Raw genomic sequence first — 15527 nt, forward strand, 5'->3', positions numbered from 1 at the left:
TTTTCCTGAAATGTATAGGTGATTTTTGCATTGCATCATATTATATAAAGTACTGGTATATTAAGACAAAAATATTTTGTTGGAGGAAATCAAAAGAATGTAAGAAATAATTTGTCCCAAAGATTTATGGATCAATCCAGTACAGAGATTTATAAAATATAATAAGGATACAGTACTATATATACTGTAGTCATATTTACAAGTTTATATTTTTTGGCATCTTATATATGTAATGGGTTAAATCATTGTGACAGTAGAATATCTGACATCAAGACATCAGATATTCTACTAATTTCAAATGATGGATAATGCATTACCAGTACGAACAGTACGAAGTACAGGTAATTGCTGAGAATTACACAGAACATTCTGAAAATATATTTATTTTAAATAGACTGTACAACCCACAGATACTGCAGATATTTGAATTGTCAGAAAGTACATTATCACATTTGTTTTTAAATATATTTTAAGATAATGACCCCTTTTTAAGGGTAGGAGCAATGTTTTTCAAGCCTTACCAGCTTATAATTAGGCACGTAGCCTAACGTTTGTGTGTTGACATATTCCAATTGTTATTGTCACACTTACCTTATTTCATTAGCAATATACAGTACAGTAAAGGATGCACCGAGACAAAACTTACGGAAATGCTACACTGAAAAATAATACCACGATTCATTACAGTACTTGCAGGTTCAAATCCCGGGTGGGACAGATATAGTTGTGTACATTTCCTATCATCTAATGCCTCTGTTCGCCTAGCAGTAAATAAGTACTCAGTCAACTGTTATGTGGTTGCATTCTGGGGAGGGTCAGTAGTTCGACCATGGGGAAGGGGGTCACCTCAATATAAACCTACCATGTATATATACACAGGCTGCCTGTCTCAACAATATTACCTTAACACTTTCGCTCACCCCGCACGCCACCCCTCAATAGTGCGATATGGGACCCAGGGTGTCACGGGAGAGCGCGTAAATTCTGAAAAGTGTATACTCTCTTCAACTTTGTCACCTTAATTCTCGTCCTACGAGATTAAATTTGGTATCATTGTGTTCGCAATAGAATTCTCTACAGCACTAAATGTATATAAACTCCAAAAGCCCGGCTAATTACCCGCAGCAAACAGAGAAAGTGCGAACGAGTTACCCAGGAGCGCGCAAACGCGATAAAATGTTTTCACTATTTTCACTCTAGTCACCTCAATTTTTGTCCTAGGTCTTTCATTTTGGTCTCAGTGGGTTCGCAATAGAATTCTCTAGAGGAACATTAGCATATAAAATATAAAACCTGGTCACGCTCCAACCGCCGACGAGTTGAAGACGGGCCACGCGTTAGCCGCGAGTGAGCGCTCAGACGCCTTCCAGCTACACTCCCAATTCCCTCCCTTTTCAAGCCTTTCTTTCGCAATTTTCTTCCTGGAAGGGCCTTGTTCATGATCACTATCCATCGTGGAGTAAGGGTAGATAGTTTCTAAAGCCGCAGTAAGAAATATAGCCACGGAAAATAGCCAAAATGTTCACACGTTTGAGATGCGAGGGGAGGCGACATTGGTCACAACAGTGGAGCGAAAACAATGGGCCCACGGCATGTGCCAAGCCACCTGAGGGCCACGAGGCTCAACAAAGAAAATGGGATGACATCGGCGCACATTTTAAAACCAGTCCCAAAAAAATCGGATAAAAACCTGATTTTTGGCGATTATTTAAAGTGGATGACGCAATGCTGCGTCATCCCCGGTATTACCGACAGTAAACGGATGACGCAATGCTGCGTCATGCCCGGGCGAAAGTGTTAATTATTGAATTCATATTTATAATAATCATCTTATCATCTTATTTATAATAATCACCATAATTAAATTCAAACATAAGTAATCTATAAAAATACCAGCACTGAATATAATTACATGATAATTTCTGTGTGAGCCTCGATGGCTCCCTGAGGCTATCTCGGCGAAATGGCTTCCCAATACTTGGTCACATCAGCCGTGGAGTTCTGTTTAGGCTACCAGGAAACAGAGCCAGAACATGGCTATCTCTTCCTTACAGAGAGCAGGTGACACTACCAACTCACTGAGAAAGCATCCAGAATGTCAGACAACTTATACAGACCACTGCTGGGTTCAAAAGAACTGAAGCCTCAAAACTACCAAATGAATTCTCCAAACAATGTAAACCACTAAATTTCTCAAAACTAGTGCGAGTTCGTTAGCAAACATTAATATTATAAACAATAATATTTTAGCAGGAAATGAACCTGGAAATAATAAACCACAAGTCAGAGGACTACCGAGATTGAGATAAATTTTCACTCGACCAGCAGGTAACAGATTCAACTAGGAACAAAAAACTAGCGTTGAATGTAATGAAACGCTATTTTCTCGGCAAGCCCTGGAGGCGCCCTGAAGACACCCTGGAGGTGTCAGACTGATGTACACTATATTTGTTTGGGGCATCAGTCTGGAGTTCAGCCTACTGGGGACCACGAGCCAAAACCTGGCCCCCCCTCAGCAAGGCACAGGGAGCAATAGCCACTGGACCATCCCAAACCGAATCAACTGGACACAACACATGATGCACCCCTGGCCTGACCAACCAAGCATCAATGACCTAAGGACCCCTCCGAAAAGCAGCCGCCTCGTTTTTCGCCAGAAAAGGAGAAGGCTGCAACCGAACAAATCAACCACCAGGACTGAAAGAGCAGAAACCCCTGTGCTAGAGAGCATGAAGCTCACCGACCCAACCACCAGAGGCCAATGCCAACAGAAACAGAGCCTTGGAAATACAATCTTAAACTGAAGGGGGCCACCACAAATGAAGAAAAAGGAGAGGAGAGCACCCTGTTCAAGGACCAGAACGGCTCAGGTGGCACATGAGTAGGCCGGAGGTGAAATAAAGCACGAGAAGCTTAAGGAACGGGGCAGAAGCGACATCCATCCCGAACACATGCTGGAGCGGCTCCGCCAGTGCCACACGATATGAGGCGACAGTATTATGCATCCAACCCGTTCTCGCACTTGCTTATAGTCAATATTGGCTTATTTAATAAGTGCATATGTGACATACTAATTTATTGTAAATATTTTAGTTTACCTTTTAAAGCTTCATAGAAATCACCGACCTCACCTAACCTTCTTAGTATGTTAAGATAAGCTTCTTATTGCTTCTTATTTACAATTATTACTTAACCTATCAACGGTATAGGTTAAGCCGAGAGACAAAGCATTCGTGAACACATCGAGCGAGGGCTCTGGTAGGCACCAAGGCACCGAACCTCAAAAACCCCGAAGAGGGTGCCGACGACGCAGGAACTGACACAAGGTCTCTGGAGTATGAACCCAACGATCGCGAGAGAAGCGGAAGAGGCGTTCCTGAAGGAACCAGAACCGATGCCGAAGCCAAACCCGACTCAGCAGTTAGACCAGCACGGCGAAGTTCAAACTCCCACACAACTGCTCGAGCAACCGCCGAGTAACCCGGGACCCCCAAAATTTGCCAAAGGTGGGACCGCAGCCTTAGTAATGCCTCCAGAGGGAGAAACATGGAAACGGTCCGAGAGTCCCAAACAAGACCCAGCCAGGTCCGAACTTGGGACGGAACCAGACGGGTCTTCCAACAGTTCGCTAGGAACCCGAACCCGGCGAGCTGGGAAAGAACCACACCCCGGCAAGCAGACAAGCGGACCGACTGGGAGCCCATACCAGCCAGTCATCGACGTAAGCCAGGACCCGAACCCCTAACAGACGTAGATGGATCACCACAAACCAGGTGAATACACGAGGTGTCAGATTCAAGCCAAAAGGCAACAAAAGTGTTAAGCCTGATGTCCCACCACGAAACCTAACCAGTCTCTTGAACCCCGAATGAATAGCAACGTGTCAATACACATCCATGAGGTCCAGGGACACCATCCAGGCACCCGGCTCCAAAAGAAGTTGGATTGAGACAGAGTGGCCATCCAAAAGGAGAGGCAAGGAATTCAAGAGTTCAGACTGAACAAGTCCAGGAAAGAACCTCAGATCCCTACAGTCCCGTTTGGGACTGTGATGACCGAGATGACCTGACGAAGTACAGGGAAAGAAGTCTGCCCTGCCAGCCTCCCCCGAAGAGGGAGGAGCCACCACAGGCCGGATGACATGACCGAAAACGCCAACGAATCGTAGGACCAAGCACGAGCAGACAGAGCGAGCCATCCCGCCCCTTTGATTAATTATGATTAATTCGGCCAAGAATAACCAACAAAAAGTACATTTTATGTAAACTCAACAGCTGGATAAGAGTTAAAATTTTATAAGTTCAAATTCTTGGGATCAAACAAGACCGTCTTAGCAACTGCCGGGCCAGAACTTAGCACAGTATCCCTAACCACTAACAGACGATAGGGCATGGACAGATGATAAGCAGCCCACAGCCATACACTCTTGCTGCAAATGGATAAAAATCTGAGCAAGGCATCCACTGAAACACATGTTACAGTCTAAAATAAAAAGGGCCATGGACCCAGCTGGTAGAATGAAGGAAATAATAAGGTAAAACCAAACGAATTTGAATTTTTACACCCAAATTTTACTATTTGGGTGTAAAAAAAAAATCAAATCAGGATCCTTGCACAACACATCAGGCGTTGTTGTGTCACTCACCATATTCACTCACTAACTCAGCATAGATGCCACAACACCAAACAATTGGGATGGAAACCCCCATCTGTGGGGACTGTTGTGGGTCAGGTGCTGCCAGCTGGTCCCAGTTGTGTATACTAGACTGCCAGAGGTCTTATTTGAGCCCCAATAGGGAAAACCATTTGAAAAGTTTCCTATGGCATAGATGCCAAAAGTGTCACCCATCAAACAACTAAATGTGAACAGCTCAGAAAAAGTTGTATTTAGGCTAATGTCATCTTTTGAAAAACAAATCAATTGTTTTAATCTTTTTACTTTCCAGATATGTTTCGACCTTACTAGTCTTACCTCTTTTCTTTCCTTTACTTGGCCTGTGTTTTATTGGACTAACTTTTCTTTCTCCTTTCTCTATAACTGTAGCTGTATCTCTCTCTTGTTGCATATCATTTTGCAGCTTAAGTGCTACATGGTAATCCATGTGCTCTGGAAGTTCAAATGCAGAAATGTAACAGCTGCACTCCTCACACTGAACCAAGTTTTTGCTGGAACCCACTTGTGGGTTTTCAAAACTGTCAGAGTTACACACATTCACAGTACCATTATTTTCACTGCAAGGTATTTTTGTATATCGAGTTTGATTGTCCTCACTTTGTTTACTGGTAAATATTGAATATTGAGGCATAACAGTTTTGCTCGACCCAGCAATAGCAAGAGGTTTCATAGACTGAGGATTCTCAACTTCACATTCATCTCTTGTACATTCTGAAGGCTTACCACTCATATACTTCAAAATTCCATACTTTTTGTCAGGTGTTTTCTCACAGTTGGCTTTGTGAAGTGCAACTGCCTTTTCTACCTCAAATCTTAAATTCTTTGGCAGTAAAGGCAACAATGAAGCATCAAAATTCTCCAAGTCCGGAAAAAGTTCTTCAACAGAAATTTCTGAGTTTTGTAAAATGCTGCATTTATTTTTCTCTTCATGTTGCTCTCTAAATGTATGAGCAGGTGATGTATTTTTTCCTACCTGTGAACATAATGCACTATCACCTGCAGTGTTGTCTGGCTTATCACTAGGATTTTCATCAGCAAGAATGTCTTGAGCTGATAACAATGTTGCTTTACATGTGGAACTGCTCATTTTTATCCCACCAGTTTTGCTCTTACTGTCTCTGCTCTCTAATACCTCAATTGAACTCTTAGAGTCGTCTGAACTAAAGAGATCTGGACTTTCACAAATTAAATGTGTATTTTGTCGACAAGCGCTATGGCTTGTATCAGTGTCAGCACAATTTGGAACATTATTTTTAGACAAAGTTTTATCATCACTATTTAATAAATTGACCTGATTTTCTGCATCTTTATCTAAGAAACTAACAAGTAGATCGAGATCACTCTCATCTTCATCTTCCATCTCCCCATCACAAGTATTCACAGGTTTTGCTTCTTTTACCTCAGCATTATTAGGAGCACAATTTATTTCAGAGGTTCCATCATCTGTTTTCTTTTTTAGAGATGTAAAAGTTTTGCAAGCATTTTCATTATTTTTTGTATTTTTCAAGATGAAGTTTTTAAAGAATGAATTGTTTGAATTTTCATGCATTCCTTTGCTTTTTTCAGATATGGATTCAGTACTAATTCTATTAGCAGCAGTCACTTCATGAACTTTCAAGCTGCACAAATTAACTGCTGTATCATTTATCAAATTATCTTTAACTTGTGTGCTGTGTTTTTTAATAGATTCAAAACTTCCACCAACACATACATCTAAAATCTTGTCAGAATGCTTTAAGGTCAGAAACTGAGGAGTACTTGCAATGTGAGTCTCGTGTGTTTCCTCCTCACAAGGCATGGAAGGCATTCTCTCTTGTTGAGATACTAATGAATTATTCAATGCTACCTTTTTAAACATATCCTGAATGTTTCCTGAACTAGATCCTTCCCAGTCCTCAAATTTCCCAGCAGAAAGACTAATATTCTTGATGGCTGGTGTCCTGAAATAAAAAGAAAGTGATTGGATATAGCCTTGAATGGAAAGTTAAGAACAGTATTTGGTCAAGTGTTTGAATATATTGTATCAAATGCAAATTTTTTTCCTGTAAAAAAGATGAACCTGCCCCATACTGGCATACGCTTTTCTTATGCCAGTATGAAATACTTACCATGCAGGATCTTTAGGTAAGGCCTGGTTTGTGTGCTTTATCAAAGAAATTCCAAGTTGGCTAATGCGCTCTGCACTGTAAGACGGGAGTCCACAAGACCTAGAGAGCGATAACCAACGCTCGTCGCCATCTACTCTAATACTAACAGTTAGTGTCTTCGCCTGCCGCTTGTTCTGAAATTTAGTGAAAACAAAATTTTCTTTTACATAATACAATAAAAAGTGCAGGAGTCCACTACCAATAGCAATATTTGAAATTCTCTAGATTAAAATTTCTACCATGCATTAAAGAAAATATAACAGTGCATCAACTAATCAAAAATTTCTAGTTATGACTTATTTTATCAAGAACATAACTACTGTTTAGAGTTAAAACTGTCGAATTTAAATAAAAAAAAGACAGACATTATATACTGTGTGTATATATGTACAGTGGAATTTGGTTTTCGAATGCCCTCGTTTGTTTAATTTTTCGGTTCTCAAGCTCATCAAAAAAATTTGACTCGGTACTCGAAGTTTGCCTCGGTGCTCGAGTTTGTTGATACGTGTATGGGTCGACGAGCGCGTGGTTCTGTTCTGCTGGCCGAGGGGCAGGACAAGGCATGCACAGTTTAAGTGTCTCCCTCCTAGTGATGATCGCGCTTGAATATTTTTATGTGGGAGGACAACAGCAAGAATGGTGGGGGGACTGGATAGATGGTGGGGGGACTGGATGGATGGTGAGGGGACTAGATGGATGGATGGATGGTGAGGGGAACTGGATGGATGGTGAAGGGACTGGATGGATGGATGGTAAGGGGACTGGATAGATTGATGGTGAGAGAACTGGATAGATGGATGGTGGGGAAACTAGATGGATGGATAGTGGGAGAACTGGGTGGATGGATGGATGGGCAGGAACTGGATGGATGGATGGATGGTATCTTGAGGTTATCTTGAGATGATTTCGGAGCTTAGCGTCCCCGTGGCCCAGCCCTCGACTAGGCCTCCTTTTTGTTACTCATCCCCAGGAAGCAGCCCGTAGCAGCTGTCTAACTCCCAGGTACCTGTTTACTGCTAGGTAACACGGGCATCAGGGTGAAAGAAACATTTTGCCCATTTGTCTCCACCTCCACCGGGGATCAAACCCAGAACCTCAGGACTACGAATCCGAAGCGCAGTCCATTCAGCTGTCAGGCGCCCCTTATGGTGAATGGTTGGGGGGGAGGGGAATGGGATGGATGGATGGATTGGGGGGAACTGGACGGATGGATTGTGGGGGGAACTGGACGGATGGATTGTGAGGGGAACTGGACAGATGGATTGTGAGGGGAACTGGACAGATGGATTGTGAGGGGAACTGGACAGATGGATGGTGGGGGGGGAAACTGGACAGATGGATGGTGGGGGGGAAACTGGATGGATGGATGGTGGGGGAAAACTGGATGGATGGTGGGGGGAAAACTAGATGGATGGATGGTGGGGGAAAACTGGATGGATTGATGGATGGATGGTGGGGGAAAACTGGATGGATGGTGGGGGAAAACTGGATGGATGGATGGTGGGGGGAAAACTGGATGGATGGATGGTGGGGGGAAAACTGGATGGATGGATGGTGGGGGAAAACTGGATGGATGGATGGTGGGGGGGAACTGGACGGATGGATGGTGGTGGAAACTGGATGGATGGTAGGGGAAACTGGGTGGATGGTGGGGGAACTGGATGGATGGTAGGGGAAACTGGGTGGATGGTGGGGGAACTAGATGGATGGTGGGGGAAACTAGATGAATGGTGGGGGGAACTGGATTGTTTCTGTTATCGTTATATCTGTATAATGACAGCAGCAGCTTCTTTGGCGACATCATGCGTTACAAATTGTAGTCACAAAACCACAAAAAACAAAGAAAAGCGCAAATAAATGCAGAGGGATGCTTGTCGTGTGCGATACAACAACAACACTGGCGTCGGAGATATCCGAGAATTTGCGAGAACCCGCGAGACACTAGGAAGCACCATGTGGTTTTTCTCGTTAATAGAGGTGAAGCTCGTCAATAGAGAGAAATTTGCTGCGAGTGGCTCGCTTGTTACTCGAAATACTCGTAGATAAAGCTGCTCGTTAACCGGATGGGCAACATCCTCTTTTGTCTGGTCGTGATGGTCGAGTGGATAAGGGATCTTGTACATCAGTTGCAGTGTGCTTCTGGCAGTATGAGTTCGAGTCACTTCTGGGGTGTGAGTTTTCAGTTGCATATATGCCTGGAGACCGTTCAGGCTTGTTCGCATTTGTGTTCTTTACGTGTGCCCCAAAGAATGAGGTTATTTGATAAAATACCATGCCCAAGATTACCATCAGAGTGCCGGTGGGAGGATGGGGAATTAGCCTCAGCTACCATCCTCTTTTGTCCGGTCGTGATGGTCGAGTGGTTAAGGGATCCTGTACATCAGTTGCAGAGTGCTTCTGGCAGTATGGGTTCGAGTCACTTCTGGGGTGTGAGTTTTCAGTTGCATATATGTCTGGAGACTGTTCAGGCTTGTTCGTCGCATGCACACACACACACACACACACACACACACACATATATATATATATATATTTATATTATTTATTTATTTAATGACTAAGAAATTTTAATTAGGATTGAAATATTTAATCATATAGAACATGATTTGAAAAACTTCTACAGGAATAACACAAAATTTAACATACTGCGTTTTGATCAATATTTAAACGTTCAGATAATTCATCTGCAAGGCTCTGCATCCACTTCCGCACCTGCAATGTGGAAAAGAAGCCAGTGAAAGATTAGGGTAAAAAACCAGCGTTGAATGTAATGAAACGCCATTTTTTGGGTCGAGTGCCCTGAAGCTAATGGACTGATATCCACTATATTAGTCCAGGGCATCAGTTAATTGGAGTTCTTTGCCTATCAGAAACCACGAGCCAGAACCTGGTTCCCACAGAGAGGTGCAGGGAGCAAGGTCTTATAAACACTCCACTTTGTGACAGTATAGTCATGTCTGCCATCGACCAGGGATATCACCCAGAAAGGTAAGAGAACCATTACAAACCCCAACTGGTAAAACATTACAACCCAAGACCGAACAGAGCCCAAGAACTCGCCCCAAAGAGGAAACAATAAACAAGCAAATATCCACTCAACTAGCGTTTCAGCTCGTTAGCGACTCCCCCTGGAGGGGAGGGGGCCCCAACCAGGAGGCCCGAGTATTGACACCGGCAGTTCGTAGACTGACAACAAACCGCCAACTGGAGAGAGGGAGGTTGTCAGGAAACCTCCGGGTTTAACCCAGAAAATGGCGTTTCATTACATTCAATGCTGGTTTTCTGAGGTGAGCCCTGTTGGCTCCCTGAAGCTATATACCCACAGATAAGTGAAAAGGACTTACCTGGGTGGCAGCAGCACCACATGCCTCATAATGAGACGGGACAACTGGCCGCAACGGACGCCCCAAAGCCACACATGACCACTCAGGGCTCGGAATGTTAAGAAGATAATGGGCAGCCAGGACACTGTTCAACCTCCAAAACCCCACGGGCCCGAATGTCGATCCAAGACAAAAACCGCAGCAAGAGCTGCAAACCTCTGCACATCATGGGCACAAGGATAGACCCGCAGGCTGGCTATACTTGATAACCCTGAAGACAACCTGAGAAACCCGAGCTCTGGAACAGGTAACGAGGGAAACCAGATCAATCCAAAGGGTGTCCCCGGACACAGAACCAGAGGCACACAGGTAACAGAGGAGAGCCACAACCGGACACAAAACATGATGCACCCCCAGCCTGACCAACCAAGCATCAATAACCCACAGATCCCTCCGGAAGCCCGCTGTCTCATTCTTCGCCAGAGAAGAAGACGACGGCTGCAAACAAACAAAATGCCTCTCAGAGCCAAAGGAGCAGAAACCTCTGCACTGGAGAAGAGCATGAAGCTCCCCAATCCGACACTCAGAGGCCAAACCTTCCAAAATGCACGAGAGAGCTTGCAGAATATGCAGAAGTGACATCCATTCCGAACGCAAGCTGAAGCGGCTCCGCCAGCACTGCACAATAAGAAGTGACAGTATTCAGCATAAGATGCTGGTCCTGAAAAAGTCAAGTGAAAAAGCACAAAACAACAGTCAGAAATGGACGACAACCTACAAAGGGACAGGAAATGGCGAAAAGAATGCCAAGAGACATCATACTGTCGCTGAGAGGAAGACCGCAGATGGGACACTCAGAGATGCCACCTGATCACCATACAAATGGCGATACAGTCACGTTAATAACACCAAATGCGAAGAGCAGAGTAGGGCAAACCAACAAGGTACCTCACTGACCCGACCTGCTTAAAGAGGTGTGGATAAACTCTTAGGTTCGGAGTCCAAGCAAGCAGCGCCTAAAACCAAAGCTGGGCTGGCCCCCATGGAGCCAGGATAACTACCCTGCCCCGAAAAGATTCAAACCGAGCCAGTACCCGAAGCAACAGCTGGACCGGGGGAAAGAGATAAAGGAACCCTCATCTCAACCAATCCAGTCAAAAAGCATCTACCGCAAAAGCTTCACAGTCAGGGAAGGGCACCCACATATACTGGAAGACGTCGAGACCAACCCGACACAAAGAGGTCCATGTCTGAGTGCCCGAACGTCCAGCAAAGCCAACTGAAGGAGTCGGTGTCGACCATTCATTCCGTTGACAGAGGAATGAACCAAAACAGACCATCCGCCAGAACACTGCATACCCCACAGATGTGAACCGCACGGAGAGCTAAACCCCGAGAACTCAGCAGGAGAGCCACTTTAAGTGACCAGCCCCAAAGAGCTGCAGACCGAAGCGACCCCCCTCCCCCCCAGATCAGACAATGAACCACTGGGATGCAGTCCAAATGGAGCTGGATCACAGAACCCCGAGCGACCAGAATCCTCCGCAGTGAGAGTCACACTGCAGTGAACTCCCACACCATGCTGTGAGCCCAACAGAACAACGACCCTGACCGGCCTGGTGAGCACTGGTCACAAAACCCCAGCCGAGGGAAGAGGCATCCATGAACACATTGAGCGAGGGAATGGGTAGGTGCCAAGGCACTGAACCCTGAAAACCCCAAAAAGGAAGCCGAAGATGCAGCAACCGACACAAGGCCCCCGAGGGAGGTCAAAGCCAGCAATTGCGAGAGCAGCAAAAATGACTGACCCAAAGAAACCACAACAGCCTCCGAGGCCAAACCCGACCCTGCGAGAAAACTAGCAAAGCGAAGTTCACTCTCTCGTATAGCTGCTTGAGCAACTGACGAGTGACCTGGGGCTCCCCAAGAACAGCCGAAAGCAGGACCGCAGCCGGAACAACGCCATAAGATGGAGGGACATGGACGCCGTCTGAGAATCCCAGACCAGGCCAAGCCAAGTCCAAACCTGGGACGGAACCAAATGGGATTTGCTTCAGTTCACCAGGAACCCGAATCAGGCAAGCTAGGAAAGAACCGAATCCCTGGTGAGCAGACAAACGGACTGGCTTGGAACCCACACCAACCAGTCATCAAGGTAGGCCAACATCTGAACACCTAACAGACGAAGACGGGTCACCACAACCCGGGTAAGATGCGTAGAAATGCGAGGTGCCAGATTCAGCCCAAATGGTAGGAAATGAAAGTGGTAAGCCTGACATCCCACCATGAAACCTAACCAATCCCTGAACCCCAGGTGAATAGAAACATGCGAATAAGCGTCCTTTAGGCCCAGGGACACCATCCAAGCAACCGGATCGAGAAGAAGTCGGACCAGGGACAGAGTGGTCATTTGAAAGGAGGTATAAGGAATCCAACAGTTCAGATGGGACAAGTCCAGAATGAACCGAAGATCCGCACAGTCCTGTTTTGGAACTGGTAACAAGCTAAAAACCCATTTGAGGGACACGGTGGTTTTGACCACCCCCAACCACACCCACTCCATGATGACCCGACAAAGCGATGGGGAGGAAGCCTGCCCCACCAGCCCCGAACCCCCCCAGAGGAGGAGCTGCCCAACGCCACCACAGACCAAAAGACACAACCCAAAATGTCCACAAATCGTGGGACCAAGCATGGGCAAACAGGACCAGTCATGGCCCCATTGCCTCGTCAACAGGGCAACCTGCATAAGGGCCAATGCGACCCCAGAGAAGACGACCTTCGGGCAGAGCGACCACTGGGCCGATCAGAGGAAGAAGGCCCCAGAGGAAACACGGGCTCAGAAGCTAGCACCAATGTCCCACTTCGAGCTATCGAAGCCCGAGCCATAGCACGATCACCCCGGGAAGAGAGAACAATCCTCGAGTTGTTCAAAGGTAATAAGGGTTGCTCGTTACCCTTGAACAACAAGGGGTAACGAGCAGCCCTCAAACTCTCACAAAGCGAAAGGGGACTTGAAAGACATATCCATAGCCGCACCGAGCCTCAAGAAATTTACCAGGACCCACAGGAGGAGGAATCCTGACAGAAGCCCAGGCACTGATGTAGCCGAAGCCGGTTGAACCCCATCTAATACTGGGCAAACTGAACCCAGGAAGTCGTGTGTGGAACCTCGGGGAGGGCCCAGACGAGCAGCACCAAACACAACATAGGCAAACCTAATTGGAAGCTAAGCAAACCTCCAGGAAAATAGAAATAAAAACCGGAAATCCTCGAAAAAAACACCACAAACAACCTGAAGCCAGAGAAAGTCACGGATGCCGGGATTATGCAAGCTATGCTAACACCGTGCCCCAACCAGTAACTAAAACATTCCCTACCCAGGGCCAGACGGAGAGCCCGACGAATCCCACTGAACCCCAAGAGCAAGGTCAATGACTAGTGACACTAACCTTAATGAGAGTGAAATCCTGAACGTCCCAGGGAAGTAAACCTTGAATATGCAAGTAAACCTTGAATATGCAATATGTAAACAATATGAATAGTGCCTTCCTTCCCTAAGCACCTACCGGGTGCCTAGGAAAGGAAGCCCTAGATACATGCAGTCCGAGTACTCTAGAACACCTGAAACAACCACACAGGGTAAAATCCAGATAGGAGAATGAGGCCAGAGATGAAGTCTGCTCTGTATGACATCAGTCATCAAACTGCCAATATCAGCACTTGGGCTGCCTTGGCGAGGGCCCCCCCTTCCCCCTCCAGGATGCCGCTAACTAGCAGGTGTGTTGGTTGAGTAGATATTTGCATGTTTGTTGTTTCCTCTTGGGGGGGGGGGGGAAGTTTGGACTCTGTTCGGTCTTGGGTTGCAAACCAGTTGGGGTTTGTAATGGTTTTCCTCCTAATGGCAGACATGATTATACTCTCACAAAGTGGAGTGTTCATAAGACCTGGTAGTAGGACCTGGTTCCTGGTAGGCAAAGAACTCCAATTAACTGATGCTCTTGACTAATATAGCGGATATCATTTCGTTAGCTTCAGGGAGCCGACAGGGCTCGCCTCAGAAAAGTATTTGAGTACACACTTTTTTTTATAATAAAAACTCCTTTATGAGCAAGAAATAATGCCTCACACCACGAGGGATATTTTCATACATTCCTGCCAGGTCAAACTGGTGCATGGGATACACTGGTGAAGATATATTCCTCCCAGGAATGATCTTTATAAAGCTAATTTAAATATGGTGCACACAAAGCCACCCTTCCAAATGCTACTTTGCATCACAGCACCACCATGCAGTGCTCTCAAAAACAATAATTGTCAGCTAGTCTCGAAAATAATGGAAATAAGGGAAACGGGTAGAGCCAGAGGAATCCAATTTAAGGTACAAAGGGTGTCATTTAAAAGCAGTTCCCATTTCTCAGCAGGAACAACAGAGGCCACAGGGACCTGATCAGAACAAAGACAGAACTGGAAGAGCCTGCTACAAATTGGAACATCTGTCCCTACATGCAGGGTAAAGAACAAAACCCTAGAAGAAGTGGAGTAGGCACCAAATTCAAATGGGACAGGTGGGTAAAGCACTGATTCAAACTGCAGGAAAATTCCATCTAGCGTGTAAACCAAGGGCAACCAAGCAGCCACCTTTGGGTAGTCACCATCCATCCTCCCTCATCCTGTAAGAAGGAATGGCCTTCTTCACAAATTAGTCACGTGGTAACAAAAATCTGACCCTAATACAGGAGTACAAAAGACATAGCAGAGAGCTCCTACCACCTACTGGGAAAAAACACAATCTCCTCCACCCTTCCTCAAGCAAATAAAGAGGGAGGAAAGGAGAAGAAAGTGAAGAGCATGTAATGATAGCCTCACTGCCACATGCACCACCTGCCCAAAACTCATCCAACTCCAAATAGCCCAAAAGGGCTACAAATAGCTATCTGGAGCCCAAACCCACCCAAACAATGGTACTGACCCATTGGTAAGGGCCATTGGCCCATGGTAAGGACCATACAAAATCACAACAAAAAAATAAACAAATTCTTGAGCTTTACCCCAGGAGATATGTAAATGTAGCCCTAGAGATACAACAATGTTGGACCTATGAGGAAATAAAAGATTTTGAAGATAACTAATCAGGACGACATCCTAGGTATGGTAACAATGGGGACCATGAAGATAGTGATAGGAGTTATCTACAACCCTCCACGCGATACAGGAAGGCTAACAGAGGAATAAGACAAATGCAAATAAACATACAGTACCTGAAAATAATGAAGACATTGGTAAGTGAAGTGTGAGCAGATTCTAATACTCGGGGCTTTTATTCACAGGAAAATATACTGGTCAATAAATTATCTTTACAAGGTAGATGAAACAATGTGT

The 15527-nt window shown here is 45.4% G+C and overlaps 1 protein-coding gene across 4 annotated transcripts in view; it reads right to left on the reverse strand.

The window, feature by feature from the left end:
- Nucleotides 1-107: 107 nt before the first annotated feature.
- The window catches only part of LOC123767895 (DNA polymerase eta), a 33122-nt gene continuing 17702 nt past the window's right edge, over nt 108-15527 (reverse strand). For all 4 annotated transcript variants that reach the window (XM_045757972.2, XM_045757975.2, XM_045757971.2 and 1 more), the window contains 3 exons: nt 9469-9534; nt 6784-6956; nt 108-6615 (listed from right to left, as the gene is read on the reverse strand). In XM_045757972.2, coding sequence (XP_045613928.2) covers nt 4899-6615; nt 6784-6956; nt 9469-9534 — 1956 coding nt within the window. In that variant the 3' untranslated portion in view covers nt 108-4898. The remainder of the gene's footprint in view (nt 6616-6783; nt 6957-9468; nt 9535-15527) is intronic.

Source organism: Procambarus clarkii, chromosome 58 (genome assembly GCF_040958095.1).
Source record: "Procambarus clarkii isolate CNS0578487 chromosome 58, FALCON_Pclarkii_2.0, whole genome shotgun sequence".
NCBI classification, from domain to species: Eukaryota; Metazoa; Arthropoda; class Malacostraca; order Decapoda; family Cambaridae; genus Procambarus; species Procambarus clarkii.